The sequence below is a fragment of the Lathamus discolor genome, chromosome 5 (assembly GCF_037157495.1).
Source record: "Lathamus discolor isolate bLatDis1 chromosome 5, bLatDis1.hap1, whole genome shotgun sequence".
In the NCBI taxonomy this organism is placed as follows: Eukaryota; Metazoa; Chordata; class Aves; order Psittaciformes; family Psittacidae; genus Lathamus; species Lathamus discolor.
The window spans coordinates 11,221,456-11,242,644 of record NC_088888.1 but is presented as its reverse complement, the minus strand read 5'-3'; the positions used below and the strand labels follow the sequence as shown (position 1 = coordinate 11,242,644).

General features: G+C 43.0%; 1 protein-coding gene across 2 annotated transcripts in view; it reads left to right on the top strand.

Moving 5' to 3' along the window:
* XDH (xanthine dehydrogenase) overlaps positions 1–21,189 on the top strand; it is a 58,967-nt gene that overhangs the window by 34,707 nt on the left and 3,071 nt on the right. For both annotated transcript variants that reach the window (XM_065679739.1, XM_065679738.1), the window contains exons 19-36: positions 1,145–1,268; positions 2,002–2,121; positions 3,585–3,681; positions 5,663–5,787; positions 6,499–6,632; positions 8,320–8,407; positions 9,098–9,184; positions 10,070–10,261; positions 10,753–10,898; positions 11,477–11,558; positions 12,156–12,251; positions 12,958–13,086; positions 14,108–14,182; positions 15,017–15,069; positions 16,185–16,299; positions 16,953–17,018; positions 18,631–18,819; positions 20,096–20,263. In XM_065679739.1, the coding sequence (XP_065535811.1) occupies positions 1,145–1,268; positions 2,002–2,121; positions 3,585–3,681; positions 5,663–5,787; positions 6,499–6,632; positions 8,320–8,407; positions 9,098–9,184; positions 10,070–10,261; positions 10,753–10,898; positions 11,477–11,558; positions 12,156–12,251; positions 12,958–13,086; positions 14,108–14,182; positions 15,017–15,069; positions 16,185–16,299; positions 16,953–17,018; positions 18,631–18,819; positions 20,096–20,263 (2,086 nt within the window). The remainder of the gene's footprint in view (positions 1–1,144; positions 1,269–2,001; positions 2,122–3,584; positions 3,682–5,662; positions 5,788–6,498; positions 6,633–8,319; positions 8,408–9,097; positions 9,185–10,069; positions 10,262–10,752; positions 10,899–11,476; positions 11,559–12,155; positions 12,252–12,957; positions 13,087–14,107; positions 14,183–15,016; positions 15,070–16,184; positions 16,300–16,952; positions 17,019–18,630; positions 18,820–20,095; positions 20,264–21,189) is intronic.

The following is a 21,189-nucleotide window of genomic DNA, read 5'->3' as shown; positions in this document are numbered from 1 at the left end:
TATTTCCAGCTAAGGGAAACTGTCGGGGGATTGTTCCTGAGGCATTCCCATGCAGAAGCACAGGAAAGTGAGCTTTCCAAAGAAATATAGCGCTGTCTTCAGTTCTTGCTGTCAGGCTTCATGTGGGAAAGTTCATTCATACATTTAATGTCTCCTTAAAGAAGTCTGTCACTCACTGGGATGCATAAACAGCTACTTCCAAGCACAGTTTGTATTGGAGTTTCAGGAATCTAAACAGGCATGCTGAAAAAATGGCAGCAATTTACAGAAGACAATAAATCATTCAGTTAAGCAGCAACAAAGCCACAGCTTTTCTATTTGCACCAGGTCCCTTGTAAAGCAAGCCAATTACACAGCCAGTGTGCAAAATAATGCAGAAGGAGCTTGAAAGTCTTTTGTAATAGATTTTTTTTATGTGCTTTGTATAAAAACCGAATTATATTGCGCTTTTCTAGTTACTTTCTATCCTGCTTGTCACTTAGTTTTAAATCTGTATATGATGGAAGCAGACAAGCATTTTGGTTAACTACCTCTTTTGCTGAGTACCAAAAAAAGCCTTTCATGAAGCTTTTTGCTTTTGGAGCATCATTTCTTTTGCATCCTTCTAAATGCCCTTCAGCTTCCTTGTGATTGATACTCAATAACTTCTTCCTGACTTACAGGCACATTTTTATCTAGAGGTGAAGCCACGCTAGATGATAGATGTCTGCAATAAAAATTCGTGTTTATCAAATAGGGAGGAATTTTGTCTTCGCAGAATCATGGCAGCTGAGAAGACAGTGGATACAAACCATCGCTGACACCAGTCTGTCTCTGGCAAAGGATGTCAAGGGATCTGTACATGTGGCAGCTGGGTCAAATTCAGATATTCTTTGGGGAAAAAGATGCATAATACAGTATTGTCCAATTCAGCAGACTGATGATAAGGCTCAATTGGGATTCAAATTATCATATAGATTGCATAAGTTTTTTGTCTAACACATCCTTTCTACCTTGGTTCACATGGTATTCATGTGACAAATTTCTTCTCTTTTTCATAGCCAGAGAATAAGGCCTGAAAATATATTGGTATCTCATGAGTGCTGACATAGAGAAAAAATGAGAAATAATAATGCTGCCTCTCCTCCTTTCTTTCTTTCTTCAGTTCTGTAGATGCATCTGAAGCCCAGAGCGTTCCTGGGTTTGTGTGTTTTGTCTCCGCCAAAGATGTTCCTGGCAGTAACATCACTGGCATCGCTAATGATGAGACTGTCTTTGCTGAGGACGTGGTATGTGGTTAAAAATAGCCTTTCTCAATCACACTGCCCAGGAGATAAGGTTTCTTGTATTTCCAGTGAAGTTCTCTTCTTTATACAGAGAGAAATCCTAATTTTTGGATCAATCTTGGTGCCCAGTTCAATAAGGTCTTAGTCCCTTTGTCTCGTGCCCCTCTCTCTATGTTATCATAGAACCACAGAATGGTTTGGGTTGGAAGGAACCTTAAAGACCATCTAGTTCCCTGCCATGGTCAGGGACATCTTCCACCACACCAGATTGCTCAAAACCCTTTCCACCCTGGCCTTGAACATTGCAAGGGATGGGGCACCCTGTGCCAGTGCCACACCACCCTCCCAGTGAAGAATTTCTTCCTAATACCTAATCTAAATCTCCTCTGTCAGGTTAAAGCCATTCCCCTTGCCCTGTTACTACATGCCTTTGTAAAAAGTCCACCCCCAGATTTTCTGTAGCCACCATTTAGGTACTGGGAGACTGATATAGGGTCTCCCTGGAGCTTTCTCTGCGCTGTTGTCCTTTTGGCTGCAGGCCACTGGACAGGCTCACTCACTCTGTTACTGTCCGAAGTTGGTTGTGATCATTTTCCCTTGGCTGGTTTTAAATAAACTGGTCTGAACAAACAGCTGCAAAAGCTGCACCAAAGGAATAGATGGAGATAATTATCATGAGCCTCTCCATTACTGCATGTAGACGCCAGATGATGGTGGGTCCTAATCTTGCCTGTAGGTCACTTGTGTTGGTCATATCATTGGTGCAGTCCTTGCAGACACACAAGAACATTCCAGAAGAGCAGCTAAAGCTGTGAAGATTAAGTATGAAGAGCTCAAACCTATTGTCACAATTCAGGTAAGATGGCTCAGATCTGGTTCTGCAGTTAGCTTGAGACACGCTGATGTCTGGTTAACTTCTATTCTCACTTGTGGTTATTAAACCACGTGTTTCGTTAGTCTTTGTGGATGCAGCAGGATATGGATAGAGGGAATAATATGCATATTTAAATATAAAGAGGACACGCCTATGATATAGTACTGATTGGGAGTACATTAACTTGTGTGTTATTTGAAGCTAAAAGAAATAAGATATGTCATGCTCAGCAAAGAGTTGTTTAAATTAATAAGGATCCTATCAGTTACATTCTTCCCAATGTGTTTGCTTTCAGTATTCTCTGGTCTGACCCTGCTGGCTTCATTGGTATTCATTCATTCTTCATTCTGATTTATAACACTCAATAATAGGGTGTGGAAATGTTTTCTTCTAGCTCTATCACTGTACTGCTTCTCTGAGATTTCTGCAGACCGCTTGTCTACTTTCGAAGCTGATGAAATCAGTTTTCAGGAGCTCAGTCTCCACTGTGAACATTTCCACTGACTGTCTGGACACAGCCCTGAGATGGCTTTTCTCAAAGCTGAAGAAGATAATGTCAACAATTTGTGATCATTTCATGCCTTTTTTTTAACTAGAAGGCTTGTTGACAAGATTTGCTTATGTGACAGTAAAAGCCAATGGTATCTAATACAGCATTCAAATCTAGAAATGAGAAAGAAATGCATGAAGCCGTGCTTATGGGGGAAGAAATCAGAGCCATGGGATTCTAATTAATTTTGTAATGGTCAGTATGGTCATACCTTGTATTTTGTAATGTGAATTGTATTCATGCAAATACAGAGAGTCTGCGCATTGTCTAGTGCAGATGCTGGTGCTGTCATCTGTGGACAGAGGTTTCGGTTTATATGATTTGTGGGTTCACAGGCAATGTGTGCGCACTTTTCTGAAGCTTCTAGCTGTTTATTCAACCAGGGAAGATGGAATAGAGCCAAAAATGTGCTGATTTTTGTTGTTGGATCATTCTGAGGATTTTTTTTCCATTGTGGAAAGCTTCAGCAAAGGTGAAATGTGTATGTAGAACTTCCCCAGGAAGGATTATTGTGTATGAGCTCAGAAGTGAACTATTTCTGCAGAAGTTCTCATCCTGTTGAAGAGGTTTTAGTTTTCTCCTGTCTTGTCCACAGACTGTACTTAGGTTGTAAGTCATAGCTCTGGTGGCTATGGACCTTGGGATTCTGGGCCCGTAATGTAAAATGGGTCACAAGGAGCAATCTGAGACTGTCCAGTTCTGGTGTTTATTGTGAAATTGCTGAGTTGCCAACAACTATTATGTACTGCTTTAAGTCAAGTCACTTAGCTTTTACCATAGTTAGCGTCTGATGAGTTATTGTGCTTTTTATCTTGGGTATTTATTCTTCAAGCAGAGGAAGTTTTGTTTTCACTCAGCTTCCACAGAAATTTCATTGTGTCATTATGTTTCCTAGGAAGCTATTGAGAAACAATCCTTTCTTAAGGCTATAAAGAGGATTAAAAAGGGAGATGTGAAGAAAGGATTTGAAGAATCTGATCACATTTTGGAAGGTGAGAATAAGCATCAACGTTTCTATTAAAATAGGGTAACTTTTGGCAAAAGAGGTGAAGCATCATGCTTGTTTTTATGCACATGATACTGAACTCAGGAAAGTAAGGCTTGCGGGGCTAAATGTCATATTAGGTTTCAGATGACTGTTTATACACAAATAGCTTGTGAAAGGTTTGATTTCAGTTTCCAACAAACTTTGGTGCTTCTATCTGTGCCCCTGCAAACACTCTCTTCCAATGTAAGGACACATCTTCTTAAGCAAATATTCTGCAAAGTGAGGTTTTTTCCTCTCCCTGAAACTTATTCATGTAGGAGCTTTTCCCTGTCCAGGCATAGTGTGGTCTAAATCTTATAGATAGTTAGCTTCCTACAATCTGGTACCACTCTATGTTATGAAAACTTGTCATGAATGAATGTTACGAATACATGTGCCTGAAATGTTATGAATATTATGAATACCTTCTATGTTATGAATACATGTCTGAAACCTGATCCACCAATGTTGATGGCTATAGGAATCGTGAAGAACTTGGCACTGCCCTGTGATGCTTTCTCGACGTTGATTTTTGGCCTGTCCTAGAGGATGGGGGTGGATTTGGTGTACTTCTTGGTTTCATTCCATTGGAGTCTGCCCGGTTGTGGAGACATGGGTAAACGCAGCAGTTATCAACAACTGTTGAAACCCTCTAAGAGTTAGGAAGGGAGAGTGCCAGAGCTGTGGTCTGGAATACTCTGTCAGACCCCTGCCATTGTTTGGTGTATATATCACTGATCAATAGCTCCTGGGAGGAAGACCTTTGCAGAACTGTGTATTTATCAATAAGAAGGTAGTGTATCCCTCTTACAGATTCAAGAGGGAAGTTAAATCAGTTACGGACACAAAGCCTGGTGTGAAGGGAGTATTCTTGAAGATCATGGAGAAGCATGCCCCCTTACCTCCATGTGGAGGAAAGGGGAGTTATTTAACTGAAACACTAATTTCCAGCTCTATCATTTGTTGTAGTTTGGTATGCATGGCTGAGAGCTTCCTCTGCAGTCAGCAATTGGTGCTGGCACTTGAAAGGTCTCATAAGCTATTGTTAACTGTTTCTTGTAGTATACTATACTATACAAAATGAAAACACTGTGCCAAGCAAGGCAGAAATTGTTCTGAGCTAGAAGAATAGGTTATTTAAAAGGCTGCAATATTGTGGGAATGCCAGGCCAACCCCCTTGAGGAGACAAGGGAAGGGGGACGCTGCTGTGTACCAAAGTACGCGTTGTCTCACACGAGTGTGCATTTCTCAGTGATGTACCTAATGAAGGCAGCTATTTTGTTGCTGCTGAATCAAGTAAAAGGGAGAGAGGAACAGGACTTCGAGAACTGCACTGAATTTTCATGGCAGCTGAATAGATCAGCGTCATGGCTGAGAAAGGAGGTTGATTCTGACATTTATAGCGTGTAACATGACTGGAAGTTGTACCCTCAGCACTGCCAGGTAAAATGTCCTGGGAAAGAGCCACCTGCAGTGACAAAGTTAATTCCCAGTTAGATCATCTTAAGGCATTTTGGACTTCTATTTTTGTTCCCCTCTTTCAAAGTCTGTAACCTTGGATTTGACCTGCTCAGCTAGTTGATTTATTTTTATCCATCATCTCGGAGGTGTTATCAGGGCAGTGTGAAAGGCGCCAAATACTGCATCTTAAGGGACAATGGCATAGTGTGCAGGCTTATTTTTGAAATGCCAGTCACTTGTTTTGGACTAAGGATTTCTAGAAAGTGTGTGTCTGTGGTGTCTGGATGGGGTTTCTGGTTTTTAAATTTTGGGGTTTTTTAATGTCAAATCAGAAGTTTCAGTTTCAGGGTTTAGGATATCCAGTCTGTGCAGTGCAAACGGTTGTCGTGTCTAAAGGGTAGCAGCCTGCAGGCAGCACACGATGGGAGACACCTTGTAACACCAGAGACACCCTATCTTTGGGGCATTTCTTTCCATTTTCTAGGAGAGATGTACCTTGGTGGGCAGGAGCATTTCTATCTGGAAACTCATGCCACTCTGGCTGTGCCAAAGGGGGAAGATGGTGAGATGGAACTCTTTGTGTCAACCCAAAACCTCATGAAGACACAGGTACTGTCTCATTGACCTGCTACCTAAAAGACATTTGTTTCTCAATTTTGGACTAGATAAATGGTTTTTACAGTTCATGCTATGTTTTCTTGAATAAAAGAAACCACATATGCTTAGAGTTGGGTATGGGATCTGAAGTCCATATCCATCCTACTGGTGTCCTGAATCTGCTTCCAGATGACAGATACGTTTCTGTTGGCAGCACATCTTTGTCACCAGGGTTTAGTGCTTCACCCTTTCTGGAGAGGGTGACAGCTGGTCAGTAGGCATGGCTGTTGAACGATATGTTAGGAAGAAAGGTGGTATAAATGCTGGCTATATATGTACCAGCTTTGCCATCCTGCGAGATAGGCTACTGGCACTATGGGGTGGCTTTGACCTGTCTACTGACTCATCAAGACTGCCCAAAGGTTTCATAATAGAGTGAGGAGAATGGGCAGAGTGGCTTGGTCATCAAAACCTGTCCTAAATGAGACCTTTGTGTCGGTAGCCTCATCTCATGTTAGTCTCTTCCTGTCTGCTGAAGCACTGTGTGCCTTCCCACGTCAGGGATGAAATACTGGGCTTATTGGTTCCAATTACATCAAATCCAATTGCAGGACCAATAGGACCTGCAGCACAACAGAGTATTTGCACTGTTGCAATGGTTGCAGAAAGGCAATGTATTAATATCTAGCTCTTAACACCAGCTCAGCTCCTGTTGTTCTTTAGGAGTTTGCTGCCAACGCATTGGGAGTCCCTTCAAATCGGATTGTGGTGCGAGTGAAAAGAATGGGAGGAGGATTTGGAGGAAAAGAGACTAGGAATACTATTTTGACCACTGCAGTGGCTGTTGCAGCCTTCAAGTAAGTTTGGATGTGGGGAACAGGGCTTTTTCCTTTCAGACTGTGCCAGCCTGCTTGTTTATGGAGCATTGTTTACACTGGAGCATATAGAAATTCTTCATGTCTTGTTACTCTACAGCTTATAGCAAGCCTAGGACTCCCCAAAGGAAGTATCTAATGGGCTCTTAGCTGGTAGGAGGAATTGAGCCCACTCAGACGGGTGAAGCTTATGTGAGAACATCAGCTTTTAATAGGAAAGGAGGGGAAAACCCCTTACTCTGTTCTTTTGGAGCAATCTGAAAACTCTGGTATCTCAAATTATCTGCCTCTCCACACCAAACCCTTTTGAAATCCAGCACTAGCCATGCTTATTATTTTGTATAACAAGGGTATGAGAGTCTCTTCCTCGCTTAAAACTACTACACCAGCCTTGCACTGCTGTTTCTGTGCTCTTTTGCAAATTCTCTCTTTGGATTTTTCCCTACGAAGGGTGGCCACTGGATAGAAATCCATACTTTTCAAGCCCCTTAAAGCTCAGGGAATGAACCCTAGACTCTAACCATTTGTGAAGTGTAGACTGGAAATGTGCTTCTGATTTGTAAAGGGTAGGTGTCAGGATGATGGAGCTAGGCTTTTTTCAGTGATATCCAGTGATAGGACAAGGGGCAATGGGTGTAAACTGGAGCATAGGAAGTTCCACGTTAACATCAGGAAGAACTTCTTTACTGTAAGAGTGACAGAGCACTGGAACAGGTTGCCCAGGGGGGTTGTGGAGTCTCCTACACTGGAGATATTCAAGGCCCGCCTGGACAAGTTCCTGTGTGATGTACTGTAGGTTACCCTGCTCTTGCAGGGGGGTTGGACTAGATGATCTTTTGAGGTCCCTTCCAACCCTTGGGATTCTGTGATTCTGTGATTTCTGGAGTCTCGATATTTGCACATACTGCAAGTTTCTGTGGCTGTGAGTGAACATGGCCTACCCAGCACTGGCCTCGTAGGTGAGGATGCACCCTGCTGGCAATGCTAGATGGATCTTGCAACACAGCAGCAACTTAATAAAATACCTTTAGAAGAAAACAGCCAAAAGACAGCTCCTGTAGTTAAATAGCTTTATTTTCCTATTCTGAGCAAACCACCTGCTTTCTCTGATTAATCAGTAATACATGTGAATTTTTTTCTTTCCTATATTTCTGTGAGCCGAACCACTGTTTTGTATCCCGGAGGTTATGAAATAACATCTATGGCATTCCTTAGATATTTTTACAGCCTGAAGATAGGCACTGGAAAGGCATAATTGTTAGAAAATGATGAGCAACTTCTCTTGACATTATTATATAGTTCATATGGCATTCTCTCTTGCAAAGCCAAGAGAGTGCCTTGAGAAATAGTCTGGAAAACAGTGATTGCCCAGTTACTAGTATTTGTCTCTGTAAGAAACCATCCTTGTTTTTAATATAAGAGTTTCTGCAAGAGTTTTCATGAGCAGGACCCAACTTCTAAGATTTTATTATTTTTTTTTTGGTTGGTAGGTTTTTTTTACCCAATTGTGCTGTTTTCTGGAAAGGAAGATCTATGAACCAAGCAGTTTACCCTTAACCCCCCATTGCTGCTCTGGAAGGACAATGCTCACCAAAAAGAGGAGAGTCTTGTTCTGTAGGAGCTGTATTGTGTGTTTTAGGCTTTGCCTGATAAATGTGTTCTTTAACAGAACTGGCCGCCCAGTACGGTGCATGCTGGATCGAGATGAGGACATGCTGATAAGTGGTGGGAGACATCCCTTCCTGGGGAGGTACAAGGTATGCATACATATGAAATGAATGCATGGCGTCTCGGTGTTATCACCTGAAACATCAGAGAGTAGTAAGATACTGTGAGGAAAAATGTGCTGCTCTGGGACAAGTGGCCACCTCGTGTTTTAGAAGAGTTCTCTAGATCAAGATTAAGATGCATAAGTGGACCCTTTCTCTGGGAAGCTTCCTCAGTAGCTGCCTGTGCTGCAACAGAGGACAGTCAGCCTTTTGCCCGTGTAATGTCCTTTCAGTTTGTGGAGGGAAACACAAAACAGAACATAGAATCGTAGAATAGTTAGGGTTGGAAAGGACCTCAAGATCATCCAGTTCCAACCCCCCTGCCATAGGCAGGGACACCTCACACTAAACCATCCCACCCAAGGCTACATCCAACCTGGCCTTGAACACTGCCAGGGATGGAGCACTCACAACCTCCCTGGGCAACTGATTCCAGTGCCTCACCACCCTAACAGGAAGGAATTTCCTCCTTATATCCAATCTAAACTTCCCCTGTTCAAGTTTTAACCCGTTACCCCTTGTCCTGTCACGACAGTCCCTGATGAAGAGTCCCTCCCCAGCATCCCTATAGGCCCCCTTCAGATACTGGAAGGCTGCTATGAGGTCTCCATGCAGCCTTCTCTTCTCCAGGCTGAACATTGTCTAGAAAACCAATTACTGAGGAGACTGTCTTGACAGGTTGGCTTCATGAAGAATGGGAAAGTCAAGAGTCTGGAGGTTTCATACTACAGCAATGGAGGCAACTCTGTAGACCTCTCTTATGGGGTAAGTAAAACTTTCTGATGGCTTCAGAGAGTTATTGCCTGCAGCACTGCTTGCCCGTCCTGCTCCCTGACATGACTGAAAGCAGTCCTTGATCGGTTTTTGCAGCTTCTACTCTGGCTCTTTGAGTCAGCCGACCTGCCTTGGCATTTGCTGTATAATACTTTTTTGAAGCTGAAATAACTTGGGTAAGGCAAAAGGGTCAAGAAAGTTTGCTTTGCATTACAGAGGGCTGTGGTGAGAAACTTGTTGCTCAACACAAGATGACTGATAGTTCCTCATCTTTGGGGAAAACTTGTTCTTTGGTATAAGAAACATCCAAGTCAACAGGCTGCTCTGGCAGGGTGCCTAAATCAACAAACTTGTTAAGGACTGGCTAAAACTGACATTGGCTTCGCAAACACTAAGGACAAGAATGGGGCTCAGTTCTGTCTTTAAGAACTTTTTCTGCTGATGAGTAAAGAAACCTCCCCTTTTTTGTCACGTGAGTGACCAACCTGATAACCTAGTGCCAGTCATGTTTATTTTAGCTCCCTCTCTCCCTTTCTGGTTCTTCGGGGCGGATAATGGTATTTAGTTGCAGTTTGGCTCAGCACAAGACCAGGGCCGATAAAGGAATGTGAAGTTCAATCTTTCAACAACAGAAAAAGGTGTTTATTGTCCTGTCCTTCAGGAGGATGCCACTTGCCCCTCCATTGCAAATGGGACAGAGTAATGCTTGCATCTCAGTGCTCATCCAGCTGTGTTGAGTGGAACTGCAGGGTGGAAGAGAAAGAGCCAGTGGCTCTACATTAGCTTCAGAGCTTTCCAGCCTGGCTTTGACAGCTGGTGAGAAGTCTGACATGTGAGTTGTGTAATGTGGCCACCCATGTTCCTTCTCTTTACCAGGTTATAGACAGAGCCCTGTTACATTTGGATAACTCCTACAACATCCCCAATGTCAGCAGCGTGGGCATTGTTTGCAAGACCAACTTGGCTTCCAACACAGCCTTCCGTGGCTTTGGAGGGCCTCAAGGAATGATGATTGCTGAGTGCTGGATGAGTGACCTTGCTCGGAAGTGTGGCCTGCCACCTGAGGAGGTACAGACCCACTGACACATTTCATGGTGATGCTGCTTTTGTACAAGCTCTGAGAATGGACAAACCACAGAAGTCTATTGAGCATAAGAGTTTTCGCTTCATTTTTGCTAAGCACTTAGCAGAGTCTCAGATTTTCTGTATGACAGCCACATTATATCATGGATTATCTTCTACTTCATTGAATTCCCTCAGCAGCCTCAATTGTGGAACACCTGCTTTAGGGAAGATGTGTTTCAGAAAGTCCAAAGGCACTAGGTGCTTTAACCTTACTAACAATGTGCTTAAGTCCCAGTCTGTCTTGAAAATTTCCAGCCTTAATGTCTTAGTCCCCATTTCCCCATAAACAGATGTTAATGTCCGTTAATTCTATTGTACTGTAGAGTGAGCAGAGGAGTAAAAATTGGAACTAACATGCTTTTGATATCTTCTATTAGAAAGATCTAATCTGGAGCATTAAACTTGACAAGTCCTTTATGTGTCTCTTTGGGAAGGTGCGGAAGCTCAATCTTTATAATGAAGGAGACCTGACTCATTTTAACCAAAAGCTGGAGGGATTTACTCTGCGAAGGTGCTGGGATGAATGTTTGTCAAGCTCTAGCTATCACGCCAGGAAGAAACTAATTGAAGAATTCAACAAGTAGGTGTTCTGGAGTTGTCTTGTTAGCTGCTGCCTATCATCCACTGAAGTTCTCTTAGCAACTTGAGTGATAACGAAGTCGGACCTTGTATTTGCAGAGTGACTTTAAAACTGTTTCTTTCTGAAACTCCTTTATGCTCACTATGGAAAAACCTACTTAAGCTTGTAGTTTAAATAAGGCAGGATTTGACCTACCATGACCTGATTTTGTAAGTGAAATGTAGCAAAGGAGAGAGGGTCTGGTAAGTCCAGCCAGGTTTTTCAAATGGCTATTGAGTCATTTTGTTTAGGCTTTCCGCTGCCTTACAGTCTCTTTTAGTTGGCAGTTTAGTTAACTGAAGAGTTAATAGTCCAGGCAATTGCTTCTATAGTGCCTGGGGGAGCACCTTCAGTTCAGATTTCTTCTTGCTAGGACGTACAAACAAAGCCAATCTTTCATAAAAATTACTGATTAACTCAGTCTATATTGCATTCAGGTGCTTTATTTCTGCTTTGATACCTAAGTTGTCAGAGGGAACCATAGTATTGAGTTGAAATGAAAGCCTTATGAGTATACAAATAATGTTCTTTCCCTGCAGGCAGAATCGCTGGAAGAAGAGAGGGATGTGCATCATTCCTACCAAATTTGGCATCAGTTTCACTATCCCATTTCTGAACCAGGTCTGTAAGTGTCATTCATCTTTTCAGTAGAGAAGCTAGATTTACACTGCCTCCCCTAGACCCTCCTCCATTTGTACCAAACTGGAACTTTTCAGAGTAGTAGTCAATTAGTCCAGAAAGAGCACATTTTGCAAAACAAAATGAGCAACACACCAGTTACCAGTTTATGCTGTCCAAAAGACACCACAGTGCAGCTATGTTTCCATGGTATTGTGTTATGATATTTTCCCTACCTATTCCCTCGTCCCTGATAGTCAACACTGTTTCTGTGGTTTGACCTGACTTGACAGACTCTCAGTGGTGTTAGCAAGTTCAGGTGAAGGGGGCATCTCTATTTCACAGGGGCAGGTTTTGGGTTATTTCACCTGTTTTCTAAGCTGAAAATACCGACAGAAGTTTGTTGTGTTACTGGAACTGCTAGTGAGTTGATGAGACTAACCCAAACTCACCTCAAGTGTAAACTAGTGGCTTTAATTACACCAAAGAACAATATTGGTCTAGTTCCAAATCAGTCTCTCTGTAGTTTGTAACTGAAATCCTGCTAAGTACTTCACTAGTTCATTTATGATGACTCTGGGATTACTGTTCCTTTTATAGGCTGGAGCTCTAGTCCATGTATATACAGATGGCTCTGTGTTACTTACACATGGGGGTACTGAGATGGGTCAAGGACTTCACACCAAAATGATTCAGGTAATAATGAGTTTGGACTTAACCAAATGAGACATCTTTTCAGGAAAATTACACTCAGTATTGCCTCAGACCGCTTGCTGCTTCCTCTGTGCATGTGGAGGGTAGCAAATCATGACTAATTCATCTTCATTGTTTCAGCAGCAGTGCTAGATTTCCAGATTATTATCACAGTTGAGTGTGAGGATTAGGTTCTTAATCATCTGAACTGTTTATTATGTAGATAATGCAGGTTATGCTTACAATCTAGCTTCTCTAGCAATTTCATTTCCTCCCATAAAACTACAGTTTACATATATTTTATGCAAAAAATTAGTTGTATTGCAGACATACTTATCTGCATATGCTAATGCCTTTATAGTTAAAAAGACCTAAGGGAGTGATACTGCTTTGGCAGGGAAATGAAAGGAGAATCTAATAGGGCTCTTTATCCTCTGATTCTTACAGCCATTGAGAGAAGAATTTAGTCTCATGGTAGTGAATTGAACGTCATTGTGGCGAAAGTGTATATGCTCATACACATTCAGTCTGTGAAGGACAAACTTAATGTTCTGGCTGGTGCTCAGTCACCAATTCAACTGAGGCTTCAAGGAAAATGAGATCTGGGACAGGAGAGGGTAGAGGTCGCAGTGCTAGCAGTGTGAGCAATGAATGATGATGCTCATGTATAGGAATTGCTGCTTACCCACTGTTTACTTTTCCTCTGCAGGTTGCTAGCAGGTCACTGGGAATCCCCACCTCCAAAATTTACATCAGTGAGACCAGCACAAACACTGTCCCAAATACCTCCCCGACAGCCGCATCTGTCAGTGCAGACATCAATGGGATGGCCGTCCATGTATGGAAACTGAGTTACTTGAGCTAGTGGGTTATAAGCTAGGACTGCAGAACGTGGAAGTTTGATGTGTGTTTATCTGTTGCTTAAGGAAAACATAACCATTAAAAGGCAGTTCCAGGCTAAGGATACCTCATATCTTCTTTACCTGCTACAGCTACCAGCACTCCTAGATGATGAATGACTGTATTTTTTCAAGTTGTTCAAAACTCTCCTTCAGTCCTTTTGTAGTTCTAAAATGGAGTATTTATGATTTCTCAAAATGAGCAGAACAAAACATCCATTTAAATAGCTGGCTTCTTAGTAATTAATGCAGCCTTATCCATAACAAATACATTGTGCTGCAGATCTTGGTAGCAGATGGTTTGTGAGCTGTGCTTCAGAATCAAAGACCTGTAAATGTTGATACACTCAGAGCAAACATCCTTCTGTAGCAATGGCGTGGTCGTGATTGTCTCTGACGTGGTGGAGTTACCAATGCATATATTTGCAGGGTATTTGACTTTTTCATTGAAAAGAGGAATTTAGTATTGGTCATTCTTGGGTTTAAAGAGAAGGGAAAGTGTAACCTGAAGTAAAATAATCAGGTTGTTTTTATTCTCTGCACAGTTTGTCTGAGTGTGTTGAATTTAGGCAAGAATGTTATACGTTTTTTCAGTGTTACAGGATCATCTTGCTAGATATGCTAAAATGTCCTGCTATGACTTGGTACAGATAAAGTTACTGTATAAATGGGTGGACTTCTGATATTTTGTGTCAGGGTCCTAAATATTCTGTACTGCATTTGGGGTTCCCTTCTACTATCAGCGTAGTCAATCTGCTTTAACGTCTTTTTCAGCCAACATTTCTTCCTACATAGCAAGATATCTGTTAGTGAACTTTGTTCCTTTTTATGATAGGCCTAAATCCTAAAGGCAATATTGATTTAAACAGAAGAGTCTTTGAAACTCCTATAAGGCTTTTCATGCTGTAAGCTATAAGCTGGCTTTTCAGATCTTTAAATATTGCTTCTCTTTGTTTCCAGAACGCATGTCAGACCATCTTAAAAAGACTTGAGCCGATCAAACAGTCTAATCCCAAAGGATCCTGGGAAGACTGGGTAAGCTGCCTGTGTCTGTCACGAGATAAATGGGCATTGTCAGAGATTGTTTTAGTTGGCAAACCCTGTATGCAGGTATATCCTCCAGCCTTCTGCTAGCAAAGATCTGTGCAACGACAGTGAGAGAGCAACCGGGCAAGGGAAGTAACCAACGCTTGCAAGAGGTCATCCCCAAAACATCAGTTATGACTTTAGTACTGAGACTTCTACAGATCCTGATGCCTGTCCATGACAAACTTGGTCAAATAGAAGTCTTGAGTGGTTATATATATCTTTCAGGTTACAGCCTTGGACAGGAAGAAACCTTATTTGTAATGAAGGGATTCTGTGACAAAAGTGACTTTTTGTGAGCTGCCATCCACCTCCTGTAGTGCTCCTTAGCTGCAATACCTCTGTACCATCAGTAGTAAGAGATGAATGTCCTGTAAGCTGTCAGCCCATTTTCAGATCCAAGTTCTCTTCAAGAGAGGAGCTCTGACTTAGTGATTTGCAAGTCAGAGCAGGATTTCCCATGGCCTCATTGAAGTCAAGACAACTGTCGGTTTAACCTTTGTCTCAGGTTGAAAGTCTAACCTGTAGCTGAGAGCTGCACAAACAAGAGCAAGCCTTATCCCCCTGCCAGTGGGCAAGTTCTGCCCTTGGTAGCTGCTGACAGGGCTATTTGGGGAAGCAGCTGCGTCATGATGTTTTCCTTTGTGCTGCTTGTGCTGGGTAGCATGAAAGCTGTGTGTCACTGGACACCTTCTATTCATGTTCTCCTGGAAATGTGTTTGGGGTAGCTCATTTGCTGTGGTTGGATGATTACTGCTTTCAAACTCTTGTTCACTTTGCCAGATTAAAGCCGCGTATGAGAACTGTGTTAGTCTGTCGGCAACGGGGTTTTATAGGTGAGTGAATGTTCACACTGTAGAGGCACAGCTTTTACTTGACTGGGAAATTCTGGGAGGATTTACAGCCCCTATCCCCTGACTCTGCTCTAAACTGGGGCTGCATTCCGTCTCCTACATAGGAATGTTAAGCTGAGGTTAACATTATCCTGGCTGTAGAGAATCAGCTCCTGATGGAGCACAGCTCTTGAGGCCAAGTTCAAATCTCATGTAAATGTACTCTGAAGTAGATCTAACTTCCCCCTAGGTGACCTAGGTCTGAGGAGGCATAAATGAAATCAGAGCTTTGCCTGGGGCTCTGCTCTATGTCAACCTCGTGACTTAGTTTTTCACTAGGACCATCATGCAGGGGAAAAAGGAGGCAGGGGTTTGTCCTTGAGAACAAAGCTGCTTATGGCAATTGGCTAGAGCAGTATCCTGTTTGTTGTGGCATGAGCAGATACCAGTGATTCCAGTTTCATGCTCCCACTTTAAACTGTGTCTGGTTCCTGTGCAGTTCTGAAATGAGGCACTTTTCTTAGCTTTACTGCTGGAGGAAACCAGAGACCCATCATCTCTGAGGCAGAGGGGTTAACATAAAACAAACTAAACACAGTATTGGAGAGCTTATTTAGGACTAAAATACAATATGAGCTCATTTCTGTTGCATCTCTGAAATGTGTTTTTCTGTCAACCAACTGACTGTCAGTATTTTAATAATCCAGTTTTCAGATAAAGTATAAAATGCCAAAATTTGCCATGAACTGGGCTTAAGTCACTTTTAACTTAATCCAGTTTCTGGTTCAACTTGCTTATGCTCTGAAATTTAATGACCTCCAAGAAATGTTCAACTGCACTCCAAAAACAAAAGATTTGCTACTGGCTTGGTAGGAATGAATTCCTAATAGTCATTACAAGCCCTGAGATTCATGGGAAACTAAAGGCTAAAATAGTTGGATAGATTCAGTCAGGTTTTGGAATAGAGAGCAGCTTTAGCAGATCTCTCGTTTATACTTTTTTGCATGGGCTTGGCAGAAGGGCTGAAACAAAAGTGAATAAGGATTTCTTGCAGTGTGCTTGTATTCGCTTTGACTGTTCATTGAATGAAACGTGGTTTTGTTTTCCTTTGTATTCAGAATTCCTGACCTTGGCTACGACTTTGAGAAGAATGAAGGGAAACCGTTCTGCTACTTCAGTTATGGCGTTGCTTGCTCCGAGGTTGAGATAGATTGCCTGACAGGTGACCACAAGGTGAGGTGGTCAGCAGTGTAATAGCCCTCTGTGTTTAGGTGAAGGAAACATTTGCAGGGAGTTAGAACAAATACTGGGTGTCAGCCTGTTCCTAGCTCTGCCATTGGTCTGGTGTGACCTTCAGCGAATTTCTTAACTCCTCTGTTCCACAGTGCAACAATCCGTAAAGTATAATAAACCGATAATTATCTACCCTGGGGGGATATTAGGAGGCTTAATGAACGATTGCAAAAGTTACTGGATTTGCTTAAGTAAGAGATAGCAGCACTGTGTTAGCACAAAAAGAGCAGAAACATGCTGGAATTGAGTTAATCATTAAAAATCACACCAAAGACTTCTAGAAAGAAAGAAAAGAGAGGAAAGTATTTCATCAGAATCTGACCTAGTTGGTTATGCTCAGGTGCAGAGCACTGACGCGAGCAGCTAGGAACCAATATAAACTGGGTCCATGGATCTCTGGGGAAAACCTCAGTGAGTTCCTTTAGTTTACTTTAGGGATGAACCTCAGATTAAAAGTCAGTTGAGCTGAGATAGATGGTTGAACACTGGCCAGGTGTAGGTAGTGGCTGGATGTATTACTCCTCCTCATACAAGACCAGGGTGTACAAGCTGCAGTGTTCTGTGCTGATTTATTCTTTATTTCTGCCTTTCAGAACATTCGCACAGACATTGTTATGGATGTTGGTACCAGTCTGAACCCAGCCATAGATATAGGACAGGTAAGCAAAACAGTGTTGCTATTTCTACCATGCTAAAGTGCCCACACTACTCTCAGGCTTTTCTTGATCAGCCATTATCCCTCTACAGGTTGTGTCTTTGCAAACAGAGCATTTTAAACTCGGGTATCCAGTGGGGTATACTTAGCTATGAAAATCAGTTTGACTTAACTATGCAGTAAGCACAGAATTCTGTAAGGAAATACCCCTTTGGGTCTTTTTTTTGCCTCAGACATTAAGACTACAGGATATTCTCCAATTACCACCATACTAATGCTTGTCAACATCTGTCTTGCCTAAGGAATGAATCCAGAAAATACTAATACGGTGGAATAACCTCATCCCAGGCTCAGTTTCTGCAGTGTGGCATGAGAGACTAAATCCCACACTCCTATCTGTCAACATCAAGTCCCACTTAACTCGGTGAAAATTCTTCTGTGAATAAAGAGATTCTGTCCTCCAGCTACTGCTGTGTGGGGATCTCAATAGGAAGCTGTACCAGTCACTTAGCTTGCAAATTCCTTGGGCAGGGACAAGCTTACGTCCGTATTTTGTGCAGTAGTAATCGCAATGATACCTCTCAGCAAATAAAGGTAATAAACACAGGGTTTGATGTACTAAGAGATGAGATGTTAGGTGTCTGCACATGCTCATCTAGCCATTTTAGCTCCCTTGGTAACTCTAGATGTTGATGTAGTGTGATTCTTGCTGCTTTAGCTACAATGAAACTTCATTGAAAGCAACATTTTTCCTGAAAGAGACTTTTTTGGAAGTGGCCAAGGGGAGAAGGAGCCTTTCCATCATCACAGCCTGTCAGCTTGGGTACAAAGAGATGGGCTATACAGAGCCTGTCAAAGACATCTCCATTTCCCGTGTCCTTTGAGGAGTTGCTGCAGAGGATCTGGGGGCACAGGAAAGGCTATTGTGTGACTGCAGGAGCAAAAGTACAGAGAGCTAGGTTTATGAGTGTTCATGGCACATATTTAGACTGCTCTGCCTCTGTGAGCACACAGAGCAGAGCTGCTTCATGTCAGGTTGTTCAAGCACACCCTCCTCTCATAGCTGCTTCCCCCTCTTTTCCCCTCCTAAAATTTACAGTGGTCTTCAGTATTTAGATGGATATGGGAGTGTTTTTTGCAGGTGTCTGTGCTGGTCACCTGAGAATATGCAGTACTTAGGAAAGCATTTATACGGAAATAGGAAGTGTAAAATAGTTTATTTATCTTCAGTCCATTTAGTCTTCCTGTTCTTTGGATTATCAGCAAGTACAACTCATTCAGTGGTAACCTGCCCCTGGAAGAATGAATATTTTGGCATTGATTTCCTTTTTTCCCTTGCTTCCTCAGAGAATTCCTGTCCTGCGTTTGCAGTATATTTGTTTGTGTGTATTTGCTTCACCTGCCAGGGCAATGCAGCCACATCTTTATGGGAACACAGGGATTGTGCAAAGCTGCCAAGCTGTACTCAGCAGAAGGGACAAGGGTTTAGGGAGGAAAAGTGGGAAATTAGTCAGGAGGGGAGGGCTGGAAACCCTGCTAGAAATCATCACTGTTTGTTCTAGTGCAGGGAGGAACAGCAGCAAAAAACACGTAACCTTGTTTGGATGCGTTTGCAGATAGAAGGAGCATTTGTCCAAGGCCTTGGGCTCTTCACCATGGAGGAGCTGCGCTATTCTCCTGAAGGAAACTTGTATACTCGAGGGCCTGGGATGTACAAAATCCCAGCGTTCGGAGACATCCCAACGGAATTCTATGTGTCTCTTCTCCGTGACTGTCCAAACAGCAAGGCAGTTTATTCATCCAAGGTATACCTGTGAGATCTTCAGGCCTCTTCCTGCTCTATGACTCCGTAACGCTGGGTGTGATGAAGTAATGATGCATGAGAGTAAATAGTTTATCTTGCTATGCTGGCTGTATTCTGGGGTCAGGATGGTTTCTCATTCCTTACCAGAGGGATGCATATTATCCTTTATAGTTAGGAAGAACTGAAATGACCTGCACATTGCTGTCCTGATTGTCCGTTAGAGAGAACTGAAGTGGCATTACTGCTGTAACAGAGGCCACAGCCTTCCCCTGCATGTCAGTAACTTGGTTGCTCTTCCCCAGCACCAGAGCCACCACTGCAGATAACATATCCAGCAATGCCATTTCCCCAGGTCTGATATACCAACATCTTGTGTCTGAGTTTTCATGGTTTGTTTCTTTACTGTTTCAGTGCTCATGACACCCTTAAAGGTCCATTATTAATCCATGTGTCCTTCGGCTGTTCCCACTGCAGTCAGTGCTGTTCTCTGCAGTTAGTGAGGGCTGCACAGAGCAGGGCTGGACATACAGCACCAATGAATTTGCTTTACTTATGGTTCAAGCATTTAGAGGCCATCTAACATCCTCATTTGTATATGCCTGGCCTGCTTCCTTAGATATTCCCATTTCCCCTTCATCCACAGGAGCATCTTCATCAAGGAGAAGGTTTTGGGTGATCAGTGGTGATGGCAATTAAGAAAAAAGGGGCTGTCAGGGACCTCAGTACAAGATAATACTTGTGTAATCCCTGAGGAAGGCATTCCTGCTAGTTTGCAAGGACCTCTAGTGATGGAGCACCATGGTCTCTGCCCAGACAGCTCACCACTGATTTATCTGAATTCCCTTTGCTGCAGTTTTAGCACCATCCCAAAGTTTGTGGGAATGGGTTAGTCCCTTTTTAATTCCTAACAGCCTTGCTGTGCCAGAAAGCTTGTGTTTTCCTACTGTCTCTTCTTTAAACTGACTGAGAGCTGTTTTAGCTCAGTCTTACCTCACTGATATCCTGTGGCAGACTGGAGGCTGTTTTAGCTTCATGTTTCCCCACTGATCACATCTGGTAGACTAAGGCTCACATCTGGAAGGCAAGGGGGTGTTTTGGCTTGGCCTTTGCTTCCTGACCACATCTGGGAGACTGAGAGATTACAAAGAAGGAATGAGGAATGCAAACAATTCCTGATTGTCACATAGGGCTTGGTCATCTTTCTTTAGCTTCATTAGTTTTCCAAGGGCCAGGACTGTTTTGGGCTGCAGCCTCACTCTTGCTTGTACTCTGTCTAGGCTGTGGGAGAGCCACCTCTGTTCCTGTCTGCCTCGGTATTCTATGCCATTAAAGATGCCATCTACTCAGCAAGGAAGGACTCTGGCCTAACTGAACCGTTCAGGCTGGACAGTCCTGCAACCCCGGAGAGGATCCGCAATGCTTGTGTGGACATCTTCACCAAAATGGTAATAGCTTCTGGTTCCATAGTCTGCTTCCTACCCCATATGATGGAGTGTGTGTGCTGGTCACAGTGGCCCAGGTCTGGGACTAGGGCAAGATCAGAGGCTGTGGCCCTGCTTAGGCAGACGGGGTTCGTTTCATGGGTGTTATCACTCATTTAACATGCCACCAAATGAGAGACCAGTCCACAGACCAGCACTGCTAGGGCTCCTATTGCAAGAAAGATTGCTCTACAGTATCATGAAGCTGCAGTTCTTCCCTCAGTCCTCCAAGTGCTGTCTGTAGAACAAAGGCCCTGACTTGTCCTGATGCTCCTGACTATATTCTCTCAGGGAATCACCACCACTAGCATATCTTGCAGGTCCATTCTGTGATTTAATGATGTCCCTCAGGGAGGGAGGGAGAGGAAAGTGTTACTGAAAATGCTCACTTCTTCTCAGTGTTACGATCACAGGAGTCTTCTTAGAGGCTGTGGGCTTGATCTGAATGAGCACAGGAGTTAACCCTTTCACTGTTCCTTCATGGCTTCCTCCTCTGTTAACAGAGTTGTGACAGGGCTGCACAGGAGTTGGTCCCTGCACAGGGGCCTGCTGATTGCAGTATACTCAGGAAACAGCTGTCTGTCCATGTGGACATCTTCCAGGCTTTTGCCAGCTTGAACACCTTTGTGGTTAACAGCAAAACAGAATCTGTTATCTGTTATCATATAACCTGGTTATATTGGTCATTCTCACCTGACACCTGCGTCACTGTCTGGGAGGAGGGCTTGGAAATGGTTTTGAGAACTTGCGCAGGCTGTTGACCATCAGCCCTTCAGCTAGAGCCAGGCCCAGCCTCTAACAGAGGTGCCATGAGACAGACATCTCTGTGTTTTGAAGGACTGGGGTATGAGCTCAGGTCTTCAATGGTACAAAGTCACCCATCTCAAAAG